Source organism: Suricata suricatta, chromosome 13 (genome assembly GCF_006229205.1).
Source record: "Suricata suricatta isolate VVHF042 chromosome 13, meerkat_22Aug2017_6uvM2_HiC, whole genome shotgun sequence".
NCBI classification, from domain to species: Eukaryota; Metazoa; Chordata; class Mammalia; order Carnivora; family Herpestidae; genus Suricata; species Suricata suricatta.
Genome location: NC_043712.1, coordinates 9,414,568 through 9,434,715, shown reverse-complemented (window position 1 = coordinate 9,434,715; position 20,148 = coordinate 9,414,568). Strand labels below are relative to the sequence as shown.

General features: G+C 46.7%; 1 protein-coding gene and 2 long non-coding RNA genes across 9 annotated transcripts in view; 2 read left to right on the top strand and 1 right to left on the bottom strand.

Annotated features, from left to right (window-relative positions):
• Positions 1–9,354, top strand: part of GAPVD1 (GTPase activating protein and VPS9 domains 1) — a 70,888-nt gene extending 61,534 nt beyond the window's left edge. For all 4 annotated transcript variants that reach the window (XM_029919431.1, XM_029919429.1, XM_029919430.1 and 1 more), the window contains 7 exons: positions 564–673; positions 878–1,037; positions 1,761–1,948; positions 2,560–2,773; positions 4,746–4,818; positions 5,755–5,952; positions 7,434–9,354. In XM_029919431.1, the coding sequence (XP_029775291.1) occupies positions 564–673; positions 878–1,037; positions 1,761–1,948; positions 2,560–2,773; positions 4,746–4,818; positions 5,755–5,952; positions 7,434–7,574 (1,084 nt within the window). In that variant the 3' untranslated portion in view covers positions 7,575–9,354. The remainder of the gene's footprint in view (positions 1–563; positions 674–877; positions 1,038–1,760; positions 1,949–2,559; positions 2,774–4,745; positions 4,819–5,754; positions 5,953–7,433) is intronic.
• A 5,041-nt stretch (positions 9,355–14,395) lies between these two features.
• Positions 14,396–15,939, bottom strand: LOC115275714. Of its 3 annotated transcripts, none has more exons than XR_003901708.1 (4): positions 15,809–15,939; positions 15,009–15,101; positions 14,755–14,879; positions 14,396–14,547 (listed from the first exon to the last, which is right to left on the bottom strand). It is a non-coding gene; the product is annotated as an uncharacterized LOC115275714 (long non-coding RNA). The 3 variants fall into 3 exon arrangements; XR_003901709.1 differs by having other exon boundaries at positions 14,770–14,879; XR_003901707.1 differs by having other exon boundaries at positions 14,796–14,879.
• A 127-nt stretch (positions 15,940–16,066) lies between these two features.
• Positions 16,067–19,730, top strand: LOC115276649. Of its 2 annotated transcripts, XR_003902038.1 has the most exons (4): positions 16,312–16,387; positions 17,446–17,560; positions 18,035–18,553; positions 19,234–19,730. It is a non-coding gene; the product is annotated as an uncharacterized LOC115276649 (long non-coding RNA). The 2 variants fall into 2 exon arrangements; XR_003902039.1 differs by lacking the exons at positions 16,312–16,387; positions 17,446–17,560 and adding an exon at positions 16,067–16,201.
• Positions 19,731–20,148: the final 418 nt, after the last annotated feature.

Genomic DNA, 20,148 nt, shown 5'->3' with positions numbered 1-20,148 from the left:
ACCACATAAGTCTTTTAAATGAAACAAGTGGCAGTGCCTTTCCAGACCCCAAGCTCCTGCCCACGTGGGAAGTGCTGGGGGAGACAGAGCAGGCGGGAGGGTCAGCCACACTTTCTAGCAGCACAGTGACAGAAGGGGCTTTTTGTCGAGTGGAGAGCTTGTCATGTGGCAAGATCAACCTTTCTCAGGAGACCTGGTGGATAGCATTCTTAGTTTGGATGGTGAGATGGTTCTGGTGACTTCTGTGGTCCCTCCTGACTCTGGCATCATGACCCTTTCTCATTCTCCTTCCGGTGGCCATTGTAGGACTCAGTATGTGTTACAGGGTCCAGAAGGATTTGTTTGATTCTGGTGACTTTATAGAATGGTCCTTGCCCAGAGCATTTTTACAGCCTTGCTCCTCAGGTAATCAGAAAGCCTGTTCCTTTAAGTGAGGTGTCAGTAAATTAAGAATTAATTTTTTATTTCTGCTTGAGGTAGCATATTAGTTTGTATAGTGAGTGTTCATAAAATGTGACCATCTCTGGATAAAGAAATTAAGATACTTTTGGTTTATTCTCCAGAGATGCAAAAAAGAAACTGAGACTTGCTCTTTGCTCTGCGGATTCCATTGCTTTCCCAGTGCTAACCCATTCAACAAGGAATGGTTTACCAGACCACACAGACCCAGAAGGTGAGTTTGGCCTGTATTTGTGGGTTGGATCATAGGAGACCACCCATATTTCACTGTGTTTAAGCTATATAGCAATTCCATATGGTTTAGTTCTGCTGATCCCTGGTAGAGCAGAACAGGACATCCCAATGGCTGAGGGATGGTATACAATGGGAATTCTCAACAATAACAGAATTCTTTTTGTTTATTTGTTTGTTTGTTTAGACAATGAAATTGTTTGCTTCTTAAAAATTCAAATAGCTGAAGCAATTAATTTACAAGATAAGAACTTAATGGCTCAACTTCAGGAAACTATGCGCTGTGTGTGCCGCTTTGATAACAGAACTTGTAGGAAACTGCTGGCCTCTATTGCTGAGGACTACAGGTAATTACCCAGCTTGCTTCACTTGTCAGCCTATTTTCAGCTCCAAGGATCCTTTTTTTATTTCACAAATGAATCTGGGCTTACTGCAGGTGCTTGGCTGTTCACCTGGATATGGATTTCTGAGAAACATGTTTGAATATTTATCAATGAGCAGTTTTCACTAACAGAGAAGTTCAGTTTCCTTCTGCTTTGCACAGAAGCAGCATTAGCAGAGCTGGGGCCAGGATAACTAGGATATCCTTCTCCTTTCCTTCGAGGTAATAGGAAAAACTATCTCCCGGAGTAGGGAAGGAGCCGGCCTAAAAATTGCTGCCCTTTCTCTGCGATGCTGCCAGACCTTTGCTAACCGTTCAGGAGAAGAACGTGATAGAGATCCTTGGGAAATGAAGAGGCCCCCGGGCCTAGGGAATGGGCACGCTAATGATTGTTACAATTAGACTGTAAGCAAGTAACTGATGATATGTATAATGATCTAGTGGTGGATTAACCTATATTTTGTAGTTATTTTAGTTTTCTATAGCACTCAGTTTCCTGTGAAGTACGAGGTCCTGTCCTACCAGCTCTTTACAAACGTGCAGAGTGGTTCTGTTTCTTGAGCAGGCAGCATTACAGGCTGCTAATTTGTAAAACCAAAGTCTGCGAGAGAAAAAAACTAAGATTCCTAGTCCCCAAAAAATGTGTACTGTACGTGTGTGATGTCCTGCGAAGCGTGTTTCTTTTTAGGAAAAGAGCCCCCTATATTGCTTATCTCACCCGCTGTCGGCAAGGACTGCAGACCACGCAGGCTCACCTGGAGAGGCTGCTGCAGCGGGTCTTGCGGGACAAAGAGGTGGCCAATCGATACTTCACCACGGTCTGTGTGAGGTTGCTGCTTGAGAGCAAAGAAAAGAAGATCAGGGAATTCATCCAAGGTAAGGAAAGACCGTTAGATGAAGCATCTCTTTAGCCACGGATTCGTGGAGGCATTTGGAGATTTTTCTTTTGCTAATTTGAGTATCTGCACGGCTATGAGTAGTTCCTTAAATTCCCGCATGTTTTGTGGATTCTTAATAATTAAACCTTGATGTCCAACCAGCTCATTCCATTTTTATCCTGGATCAAATATCTGTGGTTTATACAAAATTGGGAAAATTGGTTAGAGTTTTGGATCCTGTGTATATTTTTCTCATATGTAAAAATAAAGCATATCATTTAAAAAAAGTTTCTAACTTTTTAATTTTAATTTTTTAAGTTCCCCTATAATTAATATATGGTGTTCTATTAGTTTTAGGTGTACAATGTAGAGATTCAGCAGTTTTGTACGTTAGTCAAAGTATGTCAGTTTTATCTCGTTTTAAAATTTTTATTTTTTTCTTAAATTCAAAAAAATTTTTTTCAAAGTATATCATTTTCATAACAAACCCCTTGTTCTTAAACTTTTGCATGTTTCTCTGCAGAGCTAGTGATTCAAATAATTTCTGTAATTTCCTTTTTTAAGATTATCCATATAGTGTATTAAAAAAATTATTGTTTTGCCTTGGAGACTTTCAGAAACTCACAGCAGCTGATGATAAGACTGCTCAGGTGGAAGATTTTCTGCAGTTCCTCTACGGCGCGATGGCCCAGGACGTCATATGGCAGAACGCGAGTGAGGAGCAGCTGCAGGATGCCCAGCTGGCCATTGAACGAAGTGTGATGAATCGGATTTTCAAGCTCGCCTTCTACCCTAACCAGGACGGGGACATACTTCGTGACCAGTGAGCACTCCCGGGTGTACTGCACCCACATCTACCACGTAGGGCTCCGTCAGCCAGTCCTGTGTTTTACACCGGCTGTGCACGACACTTCGTGTGTGCCAGTAAAGGCAGGGCATGCTGTCCTTTCCCCCCGTCCGAGTGGTGGGGTCAGAAAGCAGGATAACACTCTGTTTTCAGGGAGTAGGGAATTAGACCGGAGGGCGTATCAATTGGTATGGGCTTTCTGGAAGGCCCTGCTGCTATTCTGCCTCACCTGTTCTCCCCTTCTTTCCTCTCCTTGCTCTTCCTCATCCTTCAGATCTTGGCTGCAGCACCACTCTCCTGACCTTTCCGACCAGGTTCTGTCCCGGGCAGGGCTCCCTCGGGCCTGTGTACCTTTCTTTAGCACTTGCCACTGTTGGGGTTTCACAGTTGGTAGATCACGATTCCTTAGCCTGGCACTACTGATTACACGTGGGGCCAGGTAACTCTTTGGTGTGCGAGGCTGCTGTGTGCCTTGCTGGATGTTTGGCAGCATCCCTGGTCTGTACCCACTGGATGCTAGTAGTTCCCTGCCAGTCGGGAGGACCAGAATGTCTCCAGACACTGCCAGATGTCCCTGGGCAGGGGGCAGAATCACCCCCTTCCTGATCTCGCTGTGTGTGGTCATCTGGTGGACGCTTCTCTCCTCCACTGGATTGTCGCCTCCATGAGAGCAGGAACCTCCTGCTGTTATTCGCCATCTGACCCGGCATCAAGCACAGGCCTTGACTTCTATGTTCTCATTATTTATTTATTAGGAGTGGAAAGCTGTATGTTTGAATATCCAAAAATATCTGGAAGTCTGTTGTGTATGAATCGTATCTCAGTAAAGCTTCTTTTAAAAAGTGATCCTAAAAAAATTTATCCTGGAAAAAAAAAACAAAACCCAAGAACCTAGAGTGGTTAGATTTGGAGTAATAAGACTGTGGGTGATTTCTCATATTCACTTTCCCTCTCTTGTACTTTTTTGAACACTGCCTCACAACCCTGTTTCTGCCCCAGGTGTGTGGAGGTGGCTACTGTGTCCCCAGCAGTAACACTGGCTTCCTGTGCCAGTGACTCTTCAGGGGTCCGTGCGACAGGACCTCAGGATGAGTCATCAGTGGTCAACAGAGCTTTCTTTCACAGAAGTGCTGAGGTTCTGCGTGTATGTGTGAGAGCACCCCCCCTTCTGTGAATGGGTCAGGGTTGTTGTAGCCTGCCTCCCTCACTCGTTGATGGTCTCAGAGGCCCACACTAGGCTTCTGTACTTAATTTACCAAATGGGACAGATTTTCTTTCCAGAGACCAGTTTTTAGCTTCCAGAATGGGATAAGGAGTAGGGACATTCAAACTGTATTTCCTGCAAAGAGCAGTAATAGGTAGCCTCTCCTCCATGGCATGTCTTCAGGTTTTATAGAGTGCACAGTTATAACCAGTGTTCCAGTAGAACAGTAGAAGCCCCGAAAGCTGGGCTTAGCTCCTGCTACTAACCCTTGTGTGACCTTTCACCTGTGTAAGCCTGATTATTTTCATCTCTGAAATGTGAGAGAGGTTGCGTGTTCTCAGAGTCCCTTCTCTATCTGAGCTTCTGTGATCTTTGGTTTCTGGCTTTTAATCCCTCTGCTTCCTCTGTGCTTTTTACTCAGTACTGTGTCCAGGTAGCTTCTGGGCTGGGGCTTTTCCCCTTTCTCGCTTGGAGTGCCGAACTGGGCAGGGAAGGAAGGGCTTCCCTGCTCCCCCTGCCTGCCCTCAGCCCACTCAGCATTTCTGAGGAGATCCTAAGTGCGAGACTTTTCTGACAAGAGAGAATACTTATAGCTAAGAGTCTCAACCGTCATTGTCATCTGTATCTCAAAAGAAGCCTGAACGTTTCAAATATTTTGAAAAAAAAAAACAAACAATTACAACTCTTTGTGTGCCTTTTTTTCCCTGAAATCTGTATTTACATGTGTGTTTTTGGGGTTTTCAGGGTCCTTCATGAACATATTCAGAGATTGTCTAAAGTAGTGACTGCCAATCACAGAGCTCTACAAATACCAGAGGTAACACAAGTTTATGTAGTAGTTGCTTGATATGCCATATGCACTTTGCCAATTTTCCAAGGAAACAGAACATAATAAGTTATAAAACACAATCTGCATTTGATGCATTTCTAACCATAAAGTTCTTGGAGGATTAACATATCCTGCTGTGGAAGGGGCCTGGGGGGGAGGGGCGCACCCAGGGCCCCTGCCCGTTCGCCGCTCAGCTTGCAGGCGGGGCTTCTGTCCGTACCTGCTCCGCCTGGGGCAGCCCTGCTCTCCAGGGATGGTTTTATAGCCAGGTTTCTGCAGAAATATCCCATTCGAGTAAGGGATCTGGTGGCACTCCATAGAACGTGACAACTGCTGTTCCAGGGGGACAAATTGAATCTGAATGTGACATCAAAATTACCTTTTAGTGTCATATAACTTTTACAAAATAATGGAAAATTTGGTATTTGAATTTTCTGGTTGTTTTAGTAAAGTCCTCACTAATGAAATGTCAGCATAAGTTTATAAATTACCTCGATGTTTAAAAATCTGTTTTTTTCTAGAACTACTGCAGTAAAGGTACATATTTCTATAATATTTTCCTTCAGAAGTAGCTGGTTTGTGCTTTTAGAATCAGCTATTCCATGTAGAGAAGTTCCATTTTAGCTATTTAAGAAAGATAATTGTTTGACATCTTATGAGGTCTAGGCTGGGTGTTATCAGATGCCCTTTGCTCCATTAATGGGTATCTAGATTGATTGATTTGAAAATGCGAAGCAAATTATTTAAAAGTTTACAAGTTAAGCTTCAGTCTTAGTGGAAGGGAGGGAACAGCAATCTGGTTTTACTGAAGAAGGGAAAAGGCACCAGATTACCCTTCTGCTTCCTGACATGGAGGTTTGTTGTGATCACTTCCTGTAGTTGCTGTTGGACTCAGGATCCGGGTCTGTTTGTGGTCTCGCTTAGGTCTATCTTCGGGAGGCACCGTGGCCATCTGCACAGTCAGAAATCAGGACAATAAGTGCTTACAAGACGCCCCGGGACAAGGTGCAGTGCATCCTGCGAATGTGCTCCACCATCATGAACCTCCTGAGTCTGGCCAATGAGGACTCCGTCCCTGGAGCAGATGACTTTGTCCCTGTTTTGGTATTTGTGTTGATAAAGGTGGGCCCCTCACTACTATTAATGAAGAGAGTTTATTGGGCATCTCTTAGCAGGGCGGTGCGGGCTTCACGTGCTCTAGAGGCCTTGGCTTTTCCCAGTCTCAAGTTCTGTGTTACCCAGAAAGAGTCTAATGTGAAGTCTTGTTCTGCCCAGAAGTTAAGATTTTCAAAAGATAGGAGGACCAGATTCCTAGATGAACATTTTCAACTTTTTCGTGCCTGAGGTTCTTGTTTGGGGCTCAGTATGTAATTATCGAGTGAATGAGTGAGGGAAAATTCTTTTTATTGTGCGCTTACCATCTTGCGCCTTGTCCTTGTCACCTGAACCATCAAATCTACCAAACACCTGTCTCCTTTTAGCCTCTTTGTTTGCAATTGTGCTATGTTTATTTTATTTTTTAAAGATTTGTTTATTTATCTTGAGAGAGAGGGTTTGGGGGAGAGAGGGAGAGAGGGAAAGAATGTGAGTGGGGAAGGGGCAGAGAGAATCCCAGCAGGTTCCGGGCTGTCAGAGCAGAGCCTGATGTGGGGCTTGATACCATGAACTGTGAGATCACGACCTGAGCTGAAATCAAGAGTCAGATGCTTAACTGACTGAGCCACCCAGGAGCCTTGTGCCATATTCTCTTAAAACATACTGACATCTCTTGCCTTTTTTTGACTTTAAAATTGAAATTTCATCATTTAAACAGTTTATTGTGAGCATTTTCAGGGGCACCTTGCAGTTTGGGTGCACGTAGCCACCAAGTGACTGTGTCGCTTGTGTGTTCCAGTCAGCCCAGCCCATCTGTTGCATCTAAAGTATATTTGACATATATTTTACTAATTCTTGATACTGCGGTGTTTCTGCAGTCTGAACTCTTAGCTCCGTCTGCAGCCCGTGGGATCGGTGTGTGGTCGGCCTTCCGACTCCTGCTGTTGGCTGCCGGCCATCGTCACTGTCTCACAGGTGTGATGTGTCTCGTTCCTTGCGGAGCCAGTCTGCGCTCATGCTGAGGCCCAGGCCTTAATGTGTCCTCCCAGCCACTTAAAACACCCATGTCCCTTCTCTCCGTGGGAAGGAGATGAAAAAGCAGGAGATGTTCTGTGTTACCTCTGGCAATTTACATTATCTTTTTAGTTTTTTTCTTTCTCAGTTGGTGTACGGCATTTATTTCCTTATCTAACATTCTGGAATCCTGCGATGTGTTGAGTAAGTCTACTGGGATTAGTTCAGCCTCCTTAAGGACCAGCACACTTCATTGACTCACAAGGATGGAAAGATCTAGATGTCCAGCTGTCATTAGAACCTGGCTTGCCTTTCCAGTATACTGTTGTTACTCACAATGGCTAGGGTTTATAAATTACTTCTGAAGAATAATTGGGGGATTATTTTCAAAAGGACTGGTGTCTGTTTCACAGGAAAACATTTGAAGATGCTGAGATGGTTTTTGTGGAGTTGCGCATCTGAGTGGTTGACTGTTGTCTTTTTCACTTCTCTAGGCAAATCCACCCTGTTTGCTGTCCACCGTCCAGTACATCAGCAGCTTCTATGCCAGCTGTCTGTCTGGAGAGGAGTCCTACTGGTGGATGCAGTTCACGGCAGCCGTGGAATTCATCAAAACTATTGATGACCGGAAGTGACCAGGACCACGGCCCACCAAGGCAGCAGACTGTTAGACGGGCATACAGATCTCTTAGAAAACGTACCAGCTGCTATGAAGGCTGAAGATTGTTTTTTGTATAATATTGTACAGCATTCAGACATTTTAAAACAGATCTTTACTAAACAGATTAATGAGCTAACAAGCAGGTTCTCCTTTCTTTGGGCTCTTTTCTTTTCTGTTGCATATTTGGTTATTTTCTTGTCCCAAGTAGAGAATAGTACTGCAAAAAGGGACCACATTTTTCAGGTATTTTGAAATATTAAAAAACAGAACAAAATCTAGAAAATTCCTAGATCTCCATTCATGAATACCCATTCTTTCCTTTTATTTAAAAAAAAGAAAAAGAAAACAGTACACCTCTTTTTAGATGCTGCCTAATCTTCTATGCATCTAATGGAAGGAAAAGAGCAGTTGCACTGAGGATTGATAGTGGTGACAGTAGTGGCATTATCTATAAATACACTCACCTAGATCGAAAGGCTAAGAAGGAAATGTAAATATAATATATATTTATATTTGATGTAATATGGACGTCTTCGGATTCTAATAAACAAGGAATATTGCTGATAGGTTGTGACGTACCCTCTTGTGCAATGGTTTCCTTGACAAAGTTTAAGCTGAACTTAAAAGCAAAAAACACACAGAAATATTTATTAAAGTGTAAACCAGTTTCTTGAACTCTCTAGGTGTGGAGTTTGATGCACAAGGCTGCCTTTGATGAGGGGTGCAACAGTCACGCGGACATTGCTCACCACGGACGGCTGAGTCTGCAGGAGGAGGGATGTAGACTCTCCAGTCGCCATGCATTACACACAAAGCAACCGTAGACACCTAATATGTTACTGTGGTACATGCTAAATACAGTGTAGAAACCCCAAACAGAACTCCTTTTAAACCTTTAATTGTAATATATTTTTGATGATTATTCACATTGAATGACAGACCAGGAATTCAGTGAATGTCATTTTTTTAAAAACTAATTTGTATTGTCTGCTCTAGTGATACAAGTTTTACTAGTGATAAACTATTTTAATCAACCATATTATTCTTATGGAAAAAAAATCTATTTTGGCAGGTTTCTGTGCCTTTATTTCCCTCTTCTGAACAAAAGTCTATGTTTCAGTATTTTGGTTTGATTGTGTATTGATAATTAATCAGGAATGGGTGTTGGTGTGTGAGAAATTGGCTAGGGAGGCACACCAGAGCTTCAAGCACAAGTCTGGTACGTAAGTCATCATCGACGGCTCTCACTCTGTCTGTTTCCTAAACAGGGTTAGCCTCTTTTATAACAAACTCAGTCCCATACTTTGAGTCCCTTGTTGCCAGCAGCATTTCTAGGCATTTCTAAGGAAACTGTGACAAACACTGGTGAGCAGATGAATCCGGAGGCTGTCTTTTCTCCGCGACCTGAGTTTAATTGTGCCTGGAGAAGCTGGATTTTCTTTATGCCTCCATCTCTCATTCATTTATTTTAGAATACCGAGATAACAAGTTACGTAGGAGTGTGGGATGTGGTTTCTGCCTTTTAGGGAGAGATCAAAATTAAACTAGTACTACGAAATGTCTTTTTGAATGTTAGGTCAGGAAATCTGTGTAGAGTCCTGTGCTTCCTGGGCTGTGACTGTCAAACCTGCCTGCGTGTTAGGAGTCAGATCCTGTCATTAAACACTTTACAAGCCAAACAGACACGATTTCTAAGACCTAGGGTGAGTCCATTTACTTCAGTATTTGACGCAATAAATGTTAAGTCAATAGAAGACTTGGAATAGTTGAAATTCATTTTTACGGGCTCTAACAATTTTTTTTTTCCTCCAAATGGTTGCTAAATCCATTCTCTGTCATCACTATGGAAATAAATACGAAGCTGTGGACGTTGCACAGGGCTCTTTTCTGTGGAGGAGAAGGTGGAGGCAGGAGATGAGAGCTGGGCAGAGCTGGGGGGGGGTGTGAGGACGGAACCCCAGGGGCCTGGCATCAGATTACATCTGGGAGACTGAGGCACGCACAGCCCGGTTGTTTCAGGAGCAGCTACAGCAACTACCTTTAAACTCTGCAAATCCTTCTAGGGTCAAGAACCAGTCAGCACCCGCCATTGCTGGCTTGATTTCATGGCATGATTTCTTACAGTGCTGATTCCTGAATTTAGGAATTGGTAACTATCTGCGTGGCAGCGGTAGGGTGGGAGACGGAGTAATTTGATTTAGCTCCTCTGGGAAGGATGAATCATTATTCTTTGGTTCTTATTACACTTCCTCCCAGTACTTATTTTATATGAGGGATTAGTGCAAAAGTATAAAGTCACCCATAGGAAACATTCAGGAGCCATTGAGTATTACGTGGAGTTTGCAATGAAAATGATAAATGGAGAGAGAGTGGCTCAGTTTGCCAAAATTTTCTACAATTAACTTCTCTGATCAAAAACCAGTTTGTATGTTGTGTTAATATTCTGCTTCCTGAAAGTTAAATAGTAGAACTACAGATGGAAGATGATCTTTCTTCATAAAATTGTTACTAGGACCGGGTAAACATTTTTGTTTTCTTTCTCCACTTTAGTTTACATCTCAGCCCCAGGAATTGCTGCCTTCTGCTTTTTCTTAAAAAAAAATTTTTTTTTAAACATCATTTTTGAGAAACAGCATGAGGAGGGGGGGCACAGAGAGAAGGGAGACACAGAATCCGAAGCAGGCTCCGGGCTCTGAGCTGTCAGCACAGAGCCCAACGTGGGGCTCAAACCCACGTACTGTGAGATCATGACCTGAGCCGAAGCGGGATGCTTAACTGACTGAGCCACCTAGGCGCCCCTGCTTTTTCTTTTTAAAACCTGCTTCTGAAAGACTTTTTAAAATAAAGATATTAAATCACTGTAGTAAGAGAATTAGGCTTTGTGAGAGATTAATAGATACGATGCATGGGTTTCCCGTTTGCTGTGTGTCCTGGAATCCTTTGTTTAACGCAGACTTTCAATACACACGTTGCTGAGGTGCTACCCAGAGAACAGGAACTTGCCCCAAATGGTAGCCAGGCAGCGCTCTTGCCAGAACACCCAGCACGGGCACGCTGACCTCGCGTGCCCGTGCTGCGCCATATTTGTGTGGCCTGCCCTGTGGATCCCAGGTTGGGCCAAGTAAAGGTCAACTCCATGTTTTAAATGGGTGAGCCTTTAAAGATTTCCTTTCTCTGACGTAACTGTGTGTGAAAGGGAAAGGAGCACCGCACTCAAAATTATTAGCGGGCGCCATTGGAGTGATAGAAATGTAACGGCGTTAGCTTCTTAAATTTTTCTTCCTGCTTCTCCGTTCCTGCTTTATTTCTTTAAGGAAAAGTCTATATTTGCCCTCTTTCTAGTTCTTTTAAATCTAGTGAATTTATTCTGTATTTGATTGCCATAATTTGGGGGGTGGGGGGATATCAGAAACAATTTTCTTGAAGCTCAAAGATTTTTTTAGTAAGTAGATTAACAGTGATGAGATATTTTAGATATTTTGAATGTCAAAATGCTTGAGAAGTTGCCAGATTAATACTTAATATGTCTTAGAATGTAGGTTACCCAAGAAGTAAGATGACCAGGAATGGCGTTATTACTCTGGAGAATGCTTGGAGAAAGAAAACGTAGTTTGCGCAGTGTCACGGTTGGTGGTTGGTGTGGTTGAGCTGTGGCGTCACGGTGGAGTTCGTGTCCCACAGGCGTGCGCTCAGCGATGGTTAAGTTCAAGAGTGGGGAAGTCGTCTCTACTTGGTTAATGGCACACAGTGTGGGGAGGGGCCACACGCCTTAAGAATTCACCCCTGCTAAGTTGATGTTCTGTCTTGTTTACCGTATTCTTGTGCTTCTCCTGTACTAAAAAGCAGTGTACTGCCTCTCCTCTCGAAACAGATAAAACCTTACCTAAGCCTCAGTAATGAGCTTGCACAATCTTGTATACGTACAGGGGACTCTGCCTGTCTTCTAATGTGATCGCTCATGGACGGCATCATCTGTAAAACTGATTAAAAGGGGAAGCAGTTGAATTCACTGGGTTTTATGTTTCCATCATCTGTTTTGTACACAGAAGCATATCTGAAAGTGTCTTTGACTTCAGGTATTACTAAAGTTCTCCATGAATTCACACTTGGCTCTTTTCATCTGAGCATCTAAGGATATTTGTTAAGTGTGGCCCAGGAAGGAATTAGAATGAGCTAGCAGTTAGTAACAAGGTTGTGAACATTTACTGTTTTAACACGGTTCGTATCTGACCGTTGTATTTGGTAGCTATTCATCAGCCTTAGTTCTGAGAGCAAAAGTCCTAATCACAGCATTCCCTGAAGCCTTTATTAATCTTCTCGGCTGAGGGGAGGTGCTGTTAGGCAAGGAGCCCATGTCACAAGCTCACTCTGCAGGCTTCCCTTGTTGGTGGAAAGGGGCTTTCCCTGTATCGATTGCTCCTCCTTTAGAAGGAAACATTAAAAAATTCTATTAGGGCTCGGTTTTCATTCAGTCTGTTCAATATTAAAGTTAATGATTTCATTGGCCTAAAACTGAAAATAGAATTTGACTCTCTGCCAACTTGGCATTATCTGTGTGTTTGGACTCCTGTTATGTTTGTACCCACTCACCTCTTCCCTCCAAAGAAGTGGCTTTGTAGCTTCTCCCAAAGGATGCTGAGCTAGTGGCCCTGTTTAGCTCGGCCCCCGGGCAGTGCAGCCTGTAAAACGTCATGATCCTGAGAAGGGAAAGCCTTTCTCAGAAGCTCCTCCTGGCTGTAAATGCGTCCTCTGCCTAGAGATTTCTGTATCCATTGAAGAGCTTTTGCTGTGGTCATTTCATTCCAGGAGAATCCTTTTCTGTCTTCTTGTGGTACCAAAATGCAGTACATAGACTTTTTAGCAAATTGACCAAAGAGGCTGGAAAATCTCTGGTTGTGGGGATCCTGAAAACGTCTTCCATATTTGGGAATAGTGCTCAGTTCCAAGTCACTGAACCTGTTGTGGATGCTGAACATGAAAACCACAGTAGACTTACTTGTGTTAACTAACAATTCAGCATGTTGCTGGCCAAAACCATTAAATTTCATGTTCCTGTGAAAAGAGTATCTGATGTGATTTTTTAAAAATAAACTCTGTGCCTAATGGGGGCTTGAACTCACGACCTCGAGATGAAGTGTAGCCTGGTCCACTGACTGAACCAGCCAGGTGACCCTTCTAATGGGATTTTTTAAAATACAGGACATTTTCATTTCAGCTTTCCTTACCCCTCTTACTGTGTAGGTTTGATAAAAGTTTTTTAACCAGGGCTGTTGATTCATTTACGTGGCTGCTGCTGTTTCTTAATCATTCCTGGTGAACTGAGTCAGGGGCTCTGCTCTGACTCGCTCTGACCAAATGAATTACAGTTGTGCCTCAGCGAGTTTTGTAAACCATGGTTTCCCAAACTTCCCTGTTGAGAATCACCTGGTACTCTTGTTTGTAAACTCGAACTTATTGAGGATGGAACCAACAATCCGTACATCCTTCGGAAGTCCTAAAGAGTCAAGAAAAGGCTAAAGATTAAATTGTAAGAAGAAAGAGAGAGAAACTAGAAGCCCTATTTCAGAGATCTGTATTACAGGTACTTGGATCAGTTTTTAAGACCCGGGTCTGAAATAGCGAGCAGTTTTGTTCCTGAAAGGTCTCTGAATCGTGTGCATTTACTAGGGCACGTGGGTCAGGACCCTGTCATGAGACAGGCAGAAGAAAAACACCCAGGCACAGTGTTTTCTCCAGCAGCAAATGACGAGAGAAGAGTGGGCACACCAAGTAAGCGATGTCTGTCAAACGCTGAGGTGGCACTGTGTCGTCATCCCAGGCACGGTTCAGAGATGTGGCCTATTGGCATATGAAGATGGGTCTCAAATTTACGTGGAAAGGGAAGTAGACTATGGTGAATCCACAAATAAAAATCATGGAAGGTGGTGACCAGGAGCAACAGCAGTAGCTGGTAGCATCTTAGTTCTGAGTGACCAAACGAAGGCATGGAATGAACAACTCTTATTTGGCCATTGTTTGGTAATGTAGAGTCTTTTTAATTAAAAAAATTTGTTTTAATGTTTGTCTCTTTTTGAGACAGAGACAGTGTGAGCAGGGGAGAGGCAGAGAGAGAAAGACACAGAATCCGAAGCAGGCTCCAGGTTCCGAGCTGTTAGCACAGAACCTGACACGGGGCTCAACTCACCAACCATGAGATCATGACCTGAGCCGAAGTCAGACGCCCAACCGACTGAGCCACCCAGGCGCCCCCAGTCTTTATAATTTTTAAAGGCAAGCATTAAAGGTTTATATCAAAACAAAAGTAAGTCCTCCAGGTGACATCCTCGGGGAAGTTTGAGAAGTGCCATGACAGCCAGCATTTCACCAACTATGAACCAATGGACCACCTGCATTGCCCCACTGGCAATATTCATAAACTTATGATCTCACCCCATCGCCAGCCACGGAATCAAATTTCTGAGAGAAGAGGTCCAAGAATCTACATCCCTAGCAAGCTCCCCTTCTAACTCTGATGCTTTTTATAGTTCAGGATCCACTGCAGAAGGTGTCCAGGTTTTAAAGGCGTGGCCCCACATCCTACGAGGATGACAGCTGTGAGGAAGGCCGACCTGGTGGCTCAGCCGGTTGAGCGTCCGAGACTTCAGCTCAGGTCATGATCTTGCGATTTGTGGGTTTGAGCCCCACAGATGGCTCGATCCTCTGTCCCCCTCTCTCTGCACCTCCTCTACTCATGCTCTCTCAAAAATAAATATCTTTTTAAGAAGCCGAAAAACTTCTGCTAGATGGCCAGTCCGATTTGTCCTGTAAGGATAGCTCTTTTATTTGCTTAATTACAAGTGGTTTTTTGGTTTGTTTGTTTTTCATAACCAGGGTGGTTATGTGAAAACTGTCTCTTTCCCAGATCTCAAATGGCTGAACGTCTCCAGAGGATCACGGTGTTCAAATTTCTGTATGAAAAAAAATATGTGTCTGGTCTTTCTTCCTCATAATCTTCACTGTTTTGCTTTCAAAATGTCTGATTTCCGTTGTGTTTTGTTTCCGCTTATAACTGGTGTCCAGTGTAAAATAACAGCCTTAGTTCTAGCAGCCCTGACTTTCCTCTATTTCCAATCCCCTCAGTCAATCCATGACATCCAACTCCTGCACTTCCTCACCTCCCGCCTGCCCACCTCACTTCTGGATCACCGACAGCCACCTGCGAATGAGGAGTGAGGCCCTGGGGTCAGTGGGGAGCAAGCCAGGTCCCGGAGCCGGAGCCAAAGGGGGAAGAGAGAAGAGCCTAAGTAGGCGACATGACAGAAAGGGAAGGTGGTAAGAGCCTCCCCCAGCCCTTCCTTCCTTGCAAAGCTGGACCACACCCACCAGCATGAAGAGGGGTTTCCCTCCCTGGAAGGTTCCTGCCACTTACTGGAAAGCCATGGTTTTGAGCGGCGTGTGGTTGTAGTTCCTGCTCTGGGAGCCTGAAGATGCCTCTAATCTTTATCTTTGCCACGGACCAGACCTAAGGCGAGTGACAACTTGGAGGGACTGTTCCTGGTTGGGCACTATTGTCTCAGTGACCCTTCCAGTACCATAGGTATATTATGATTATACGTATAATCTTGAAATATTTCTCCTGTGCTAGCGTTTAGCTGAGGGATGTAGCTAAAACGCACTGACACCGTGGAGGTCACCGAAGACGGGCAGCACTGGCCACGCCCCTCGGCATTCCAGGCGCCATCAACAACCCGTGAGCACAGAAACCACTCGAAAGGAACCCATTTTTAGCTGAAAGGCTCTGTAGTGAACCTACATCTTTTGTGCTGTGGTCATGAATACTGACTAGAGTGGGACACTTTCTGAAGCTTTCCTTTTTACCCTTCTGGACTTGGATACTTCAGTCCCTAGGCGCCCCGCCCCACCCTGCCTCGGGAGCTCTGCTTCACTGCCCCATCTCTGGGTCACCCCAACCTCCTGAAGTCTCCTGAGCGACTTCTGAATGTGCGTCCAACTACCGGGGCCGTTTCCCCTGCCTCCGATCCCACAACCGCCTCCCGACTGGTTCCAGGCCCTTTCTCCTAGGTGCCCTTAGAATTCATCAAGTCTGGTCGGATTCCCTTTCTGCCTAAAATCCTCTCTCTTCTATTTTGGCTCCAACCTCCTTTTCAGCCATATGCCTCTCCGTCCCTTCTCCTTCACCAGCTCCACCTGGGGCGTCAAAACTCTCACCTCTACCCTGAGTGTCGTGCTTTGCCTGCCTATAAGCCTTTGCCTTTGCTGGGTCCTTCTGGCGTCCATACCGCTGCCTACACACTCCTCCAGCCTCTAGCGGCCCTTCCCGGAGGAAGCCTCCCCACATGCCCCACCCTTCCCTCTGTCCCCAGTGAGGCCTCATCCCCTGTACACTTCTCTACGAAACAATGATCTCCCGGGATCCCGTCCTCTCCTAGGGGACTGTCCCATCCCAAATTGCAGGTGTCCCCAAATGTCTGCAGATGCGGGTGGAGGAGAGGACAGACAGTAACTCCTTAGCAGGGGGGTTTCTCTTCTTTCCCCAACTTCACATCCTCTGAGAGGGCACCCCGCCCCAAGCCCATGGCCCCCCACCAGGTGCCTGCGTAGGTGTGCGGACACTCTTCTGCAGCCCCATCTAGTGGAGGAACTGATGCGTGCAGGCACGGTGTACCAAGTCTGTGAGGAGCTTAGGCTGCACACTGGGCCTCCCCGCCAGGGTTAAGGTCGGCGGGCCCTGAGGGTCAGGGTGGAGGCCCAGAACACCTGAGTTCTCCACCTGCAGCTGATCCTCAGGTCTGGAGACTGCAGGGCACTTGGCTGGGCCTCAACATCTCCTGCTGCACGCCCCTTGCTGGGCAGGGGATCCCCGGACTCCAGGCTGTGAGCCTCCCGCTCTTACGGTGGTTCACTTGTGGTTGCCCCGGGGACTCCAGGGCCGGGATCATAGCCTTGCTCCCCGTCTTCCCCGTTCCAGATCCAGGCTGCCATGCAAAGAATTGGTATGGGTTCTGTTGGGTCACCTGGAGCTGAATAACCAGGAAGATGGAGTCACCAGGAAGAGGGAGCCTGGGGTGGGCGGTTGGGTGGGGCGGCAGAGGATGTGCTCTCCCCACACATTCCCAGGCACGGGACAGGGATGGAGGATGCTAGGTACCCTGCTGAGCTCCTGCCCCAAATGCAGCCCAGTCACATGCGAGTGTGGGAGTGTTGGTGCCACCTTCCTCCCCGCCCTTGTTCCCGGGCACTCTTTACTCCTACTCTGTGAGGTGGGAATTATCCATTTACTAATTCGGGGCGGGGGGTGTCTATACAACTAGTGTTCACTGGGGGAAACAGCGTCATGTTCTGCAGGAAGTCGGGACTTGAACTCACTGCAGCATGCCCACCTTCGGGGTTCTTCCCCTGAGGCTTCCCAGGGCTGGGGGGCGTGTGAGAAGGGCTGGGATTTGGTTTCCTGGGCTGGCGCTGGGCTGGCCAGTTTCCTCCCAGGCCCCTGCTTTGCTGTTCCTTGAGTGACATCTTGTGGCCAAGGACAGGTACAAACCATTGGCTGAAAAGGCTTCCTGGTGCAGGCCCCCGTCAGGCCCCTTGGAGGAGGGGTCAGGCTGCCCGGGAGAGCGGGAGGCTCCAGGACACAGGAAGGACTCACCAGTCCCCCTTCATAGGGCCGTCCACCAAACTCTCTATTGGGCCAGCTCTAGATGGACCCCAGCCAGGACTCCTTCATGCCCCCTGCCCTAGACACACAGGTACCCCAGTCCTCCTTGCCCGCCCTGGGTTACAGCAAACAGTAACCATTATACCCCATCTAGAAAGTGTCTTACAGCAAGGTTATTATGCCCATTTCACAGCTGAGGCAGAGCCCTCAGTCACACAGCCAATGAGGAGCCAAGTCAGGACTCGAGCCCAGCTCTGACAGGATCCAAGACTAGACGATCTCGCTGGACACAGTCCAGTTCTCAAACCGTGAGGACCCTCACACCCCATCCTTGGGGGAGGTGCTACCGAGGGTGTGCATATTGTTAGTCACAATAATGCCTCGATTTCTGAGACCATCTTCATGTGCCTGGCACAGCGTTGGGGGCTTTATACACGATATGTCACAGAGCCCTCACCTGTGAGCTGGGCAGTATTATGAGCCCCATTTTACAGATGAAGAAGCTGAGGCTCAGCTGAGGCTCCGCCTGTGCTTGAGACCTCGTGAGGGCAGGGCTGGACCCTGGTGGCCTCCCCAGTGCCCAGCAGGAAGCCTGGCACCCAGATCGGACCAAATGGGATTCTATGGAGCAGGGACAGCCTACTTCCCCCTTCCCCACAAACAGCCAGGTCCACTTTGCCACTGTCAAGGCCACACGGCAAGGACAGACGGAGCATCTCCACCTCCCCATCCGCCTTGTTCAGAAGAAGGGGTGACCTTCGCCTCCTCCTTTGTTCTAACAGGCTGGCACCTGGACTCCCATGCGGGGACCGGCGGGCGGAGGGGGCCTGGTTGCTGGGGACCCCTCGCAGACCCCTGAGGAAGCAGCAGGGCAGGCGGAATATAAATGCGGCTGTGAACGCGGAGGAACAGATGAGAGCGAGCCTCCAGGTGACTGGGTGGAGAGGACCCACCAGGGCAGCCGCCTCCTCTCTGCGCACAGATTGAGCCCATGATGAAGATGAATGGAAACCCCTTTGCTGGAAAATGTGGAGGCAATCAAGACGGCTACCTGCGCCGAGGGGCCCTCCCACCAGCTCTGAGCAGGGAAATGTTAGGATTCGGAATTTCAGCAGCGGCCACGTGGTTAGCACGGAAACCAGGCAAAACTCGTGACAAGCGGCCCCAATTACAGGATAAATGATACAGGACGCCCGTTCGCTTGGCAGGAGTTAGCGGACTCAAACAGCGGCTGCGGGCGGGTATGGGGCAGCCCCCGCAAACAGATGACAGCTTGCACAAAGCAAAGGCAGCCCAGACTGGTGAGAACCGCTGCGCGCCCCCCACCTCCCAACTCGGGCCCCTCCGTAAGGTGGCATTAATGACCAGAAGCCTTCGGAGCCGGTGGCTGTGGGAATTTTAACGGCTGGGAGAGAGGGAAGGTGGGAGATTGTTTTGCGGGTTATTTAGCCTTTACTGATGAAAACAAACCGAACTTGTCGCTTCCAAATCCCACACGGGGAGGCAGGACTGATGAGGACACTGTGTCTTCATCTTTCCAGGCCGAAAAATCCCAATTTTTCTCAATATGTCCACTGCAGAGCAATATGTGATCATTCGGTCGCAGGCAGGGTGGATCAGGAAGAAAGGTTTGCTGAGCGAATTAATATTGTCGAAGAGATTGCAGGGGGCATGTTTAACTCACTTCAGGTGCTCTAGAAGATTCGCACAATGGATAAGCTAATTACAAATCATGCCTATTTATTCATTAAAAAGGGCCTGGGGGAAATTCAAAGAGGCAACACTGTCTTAACTTCATTCAATTTGCAGTCTGTGATTAAACGGAACACAGCTGCGAGACTCCAGAAGCGCTGCCTCAACTCCATCTTCTCCCTAGTTGAAACTGACCTCTTCTCTGGGGGCCAGTTCTACCCTCAAGCAGGGTCTTGTCACCCTTCTTCCGCTCTTCCGACGCTCACTGGCTACTTGTGACTTTGGGCAGGTCCCTTCACCAGCCCACGTCTCAGTTTCCTCATCTGTATAGTGGGTTCATGATCCTCCGGCTGTCCAGATTCCTGAGGAAAACGGGGTGACAGATGTTCAGTGGCTGTTCCAGAGCGCAGACAGTGGCTGTGTGTGAAGATTCTTCGTCAGCCCTCTGACTCTGCCGCTGTACAGGGGGCTGCCTGCCCAGTGCCGGGTGGAACTGGCCTGAGGTCTCCCACCCGTGCCCCTGGGAGCCCCGGTGTCCCTCTGGGGCAGGTGACCTGCTGTCTCAATTTTCCTAGGACTGAGGCATTTCCTGGGATGTGGGATTTTCGGGATTAAAACTTAGTTCTAGGCAACTCCCACAGCTAGTTACTCTTTGCTCAGAGTCCCCCTAAACCCTCCTTATCTAAGTGCCCTAAAATTAAAGTGGAAAATAGAGCTAACTTAATCTTCAGTCCTTGCAAATGTCTGGGAGGCCCAAAGGTTATTTATTATCATCAATAAATTATAAGAACCGCACAGCCAACATTTGCTTAGCATTTTCCGATTCACAAAGTGCTTTTAATTTATGGGATGGATGCTTTGGGGCTCCCTTCTCTTTTACTCAGCATCCACTGACTGAGCCCTCAGAGCTGATGTGGGAAATAGGAGTCCAGGGACTGTGGCCGTAGCACTGGGTTCTTGTCCCTGGTCCCCTGTGAGGCCTCAGAGCTGGCAGCTCCTTGGATTGGACTCAGCTCAGTGCACTGTTTCTGTCCCTCCCTCTGCCTTTCAGAGTCCTCCATCTCTTAGAAAGGGTCCCTAGCCACAAAGTAAAATATTAGCCTGAACCATCTGAAATTATGCTTTTTCATGAGTCCCAGTCAAATATGGGCAGCTTCACATGGTTCGACCTAATATAGTAGTGGTGAAGTTCAGGCCACGATGC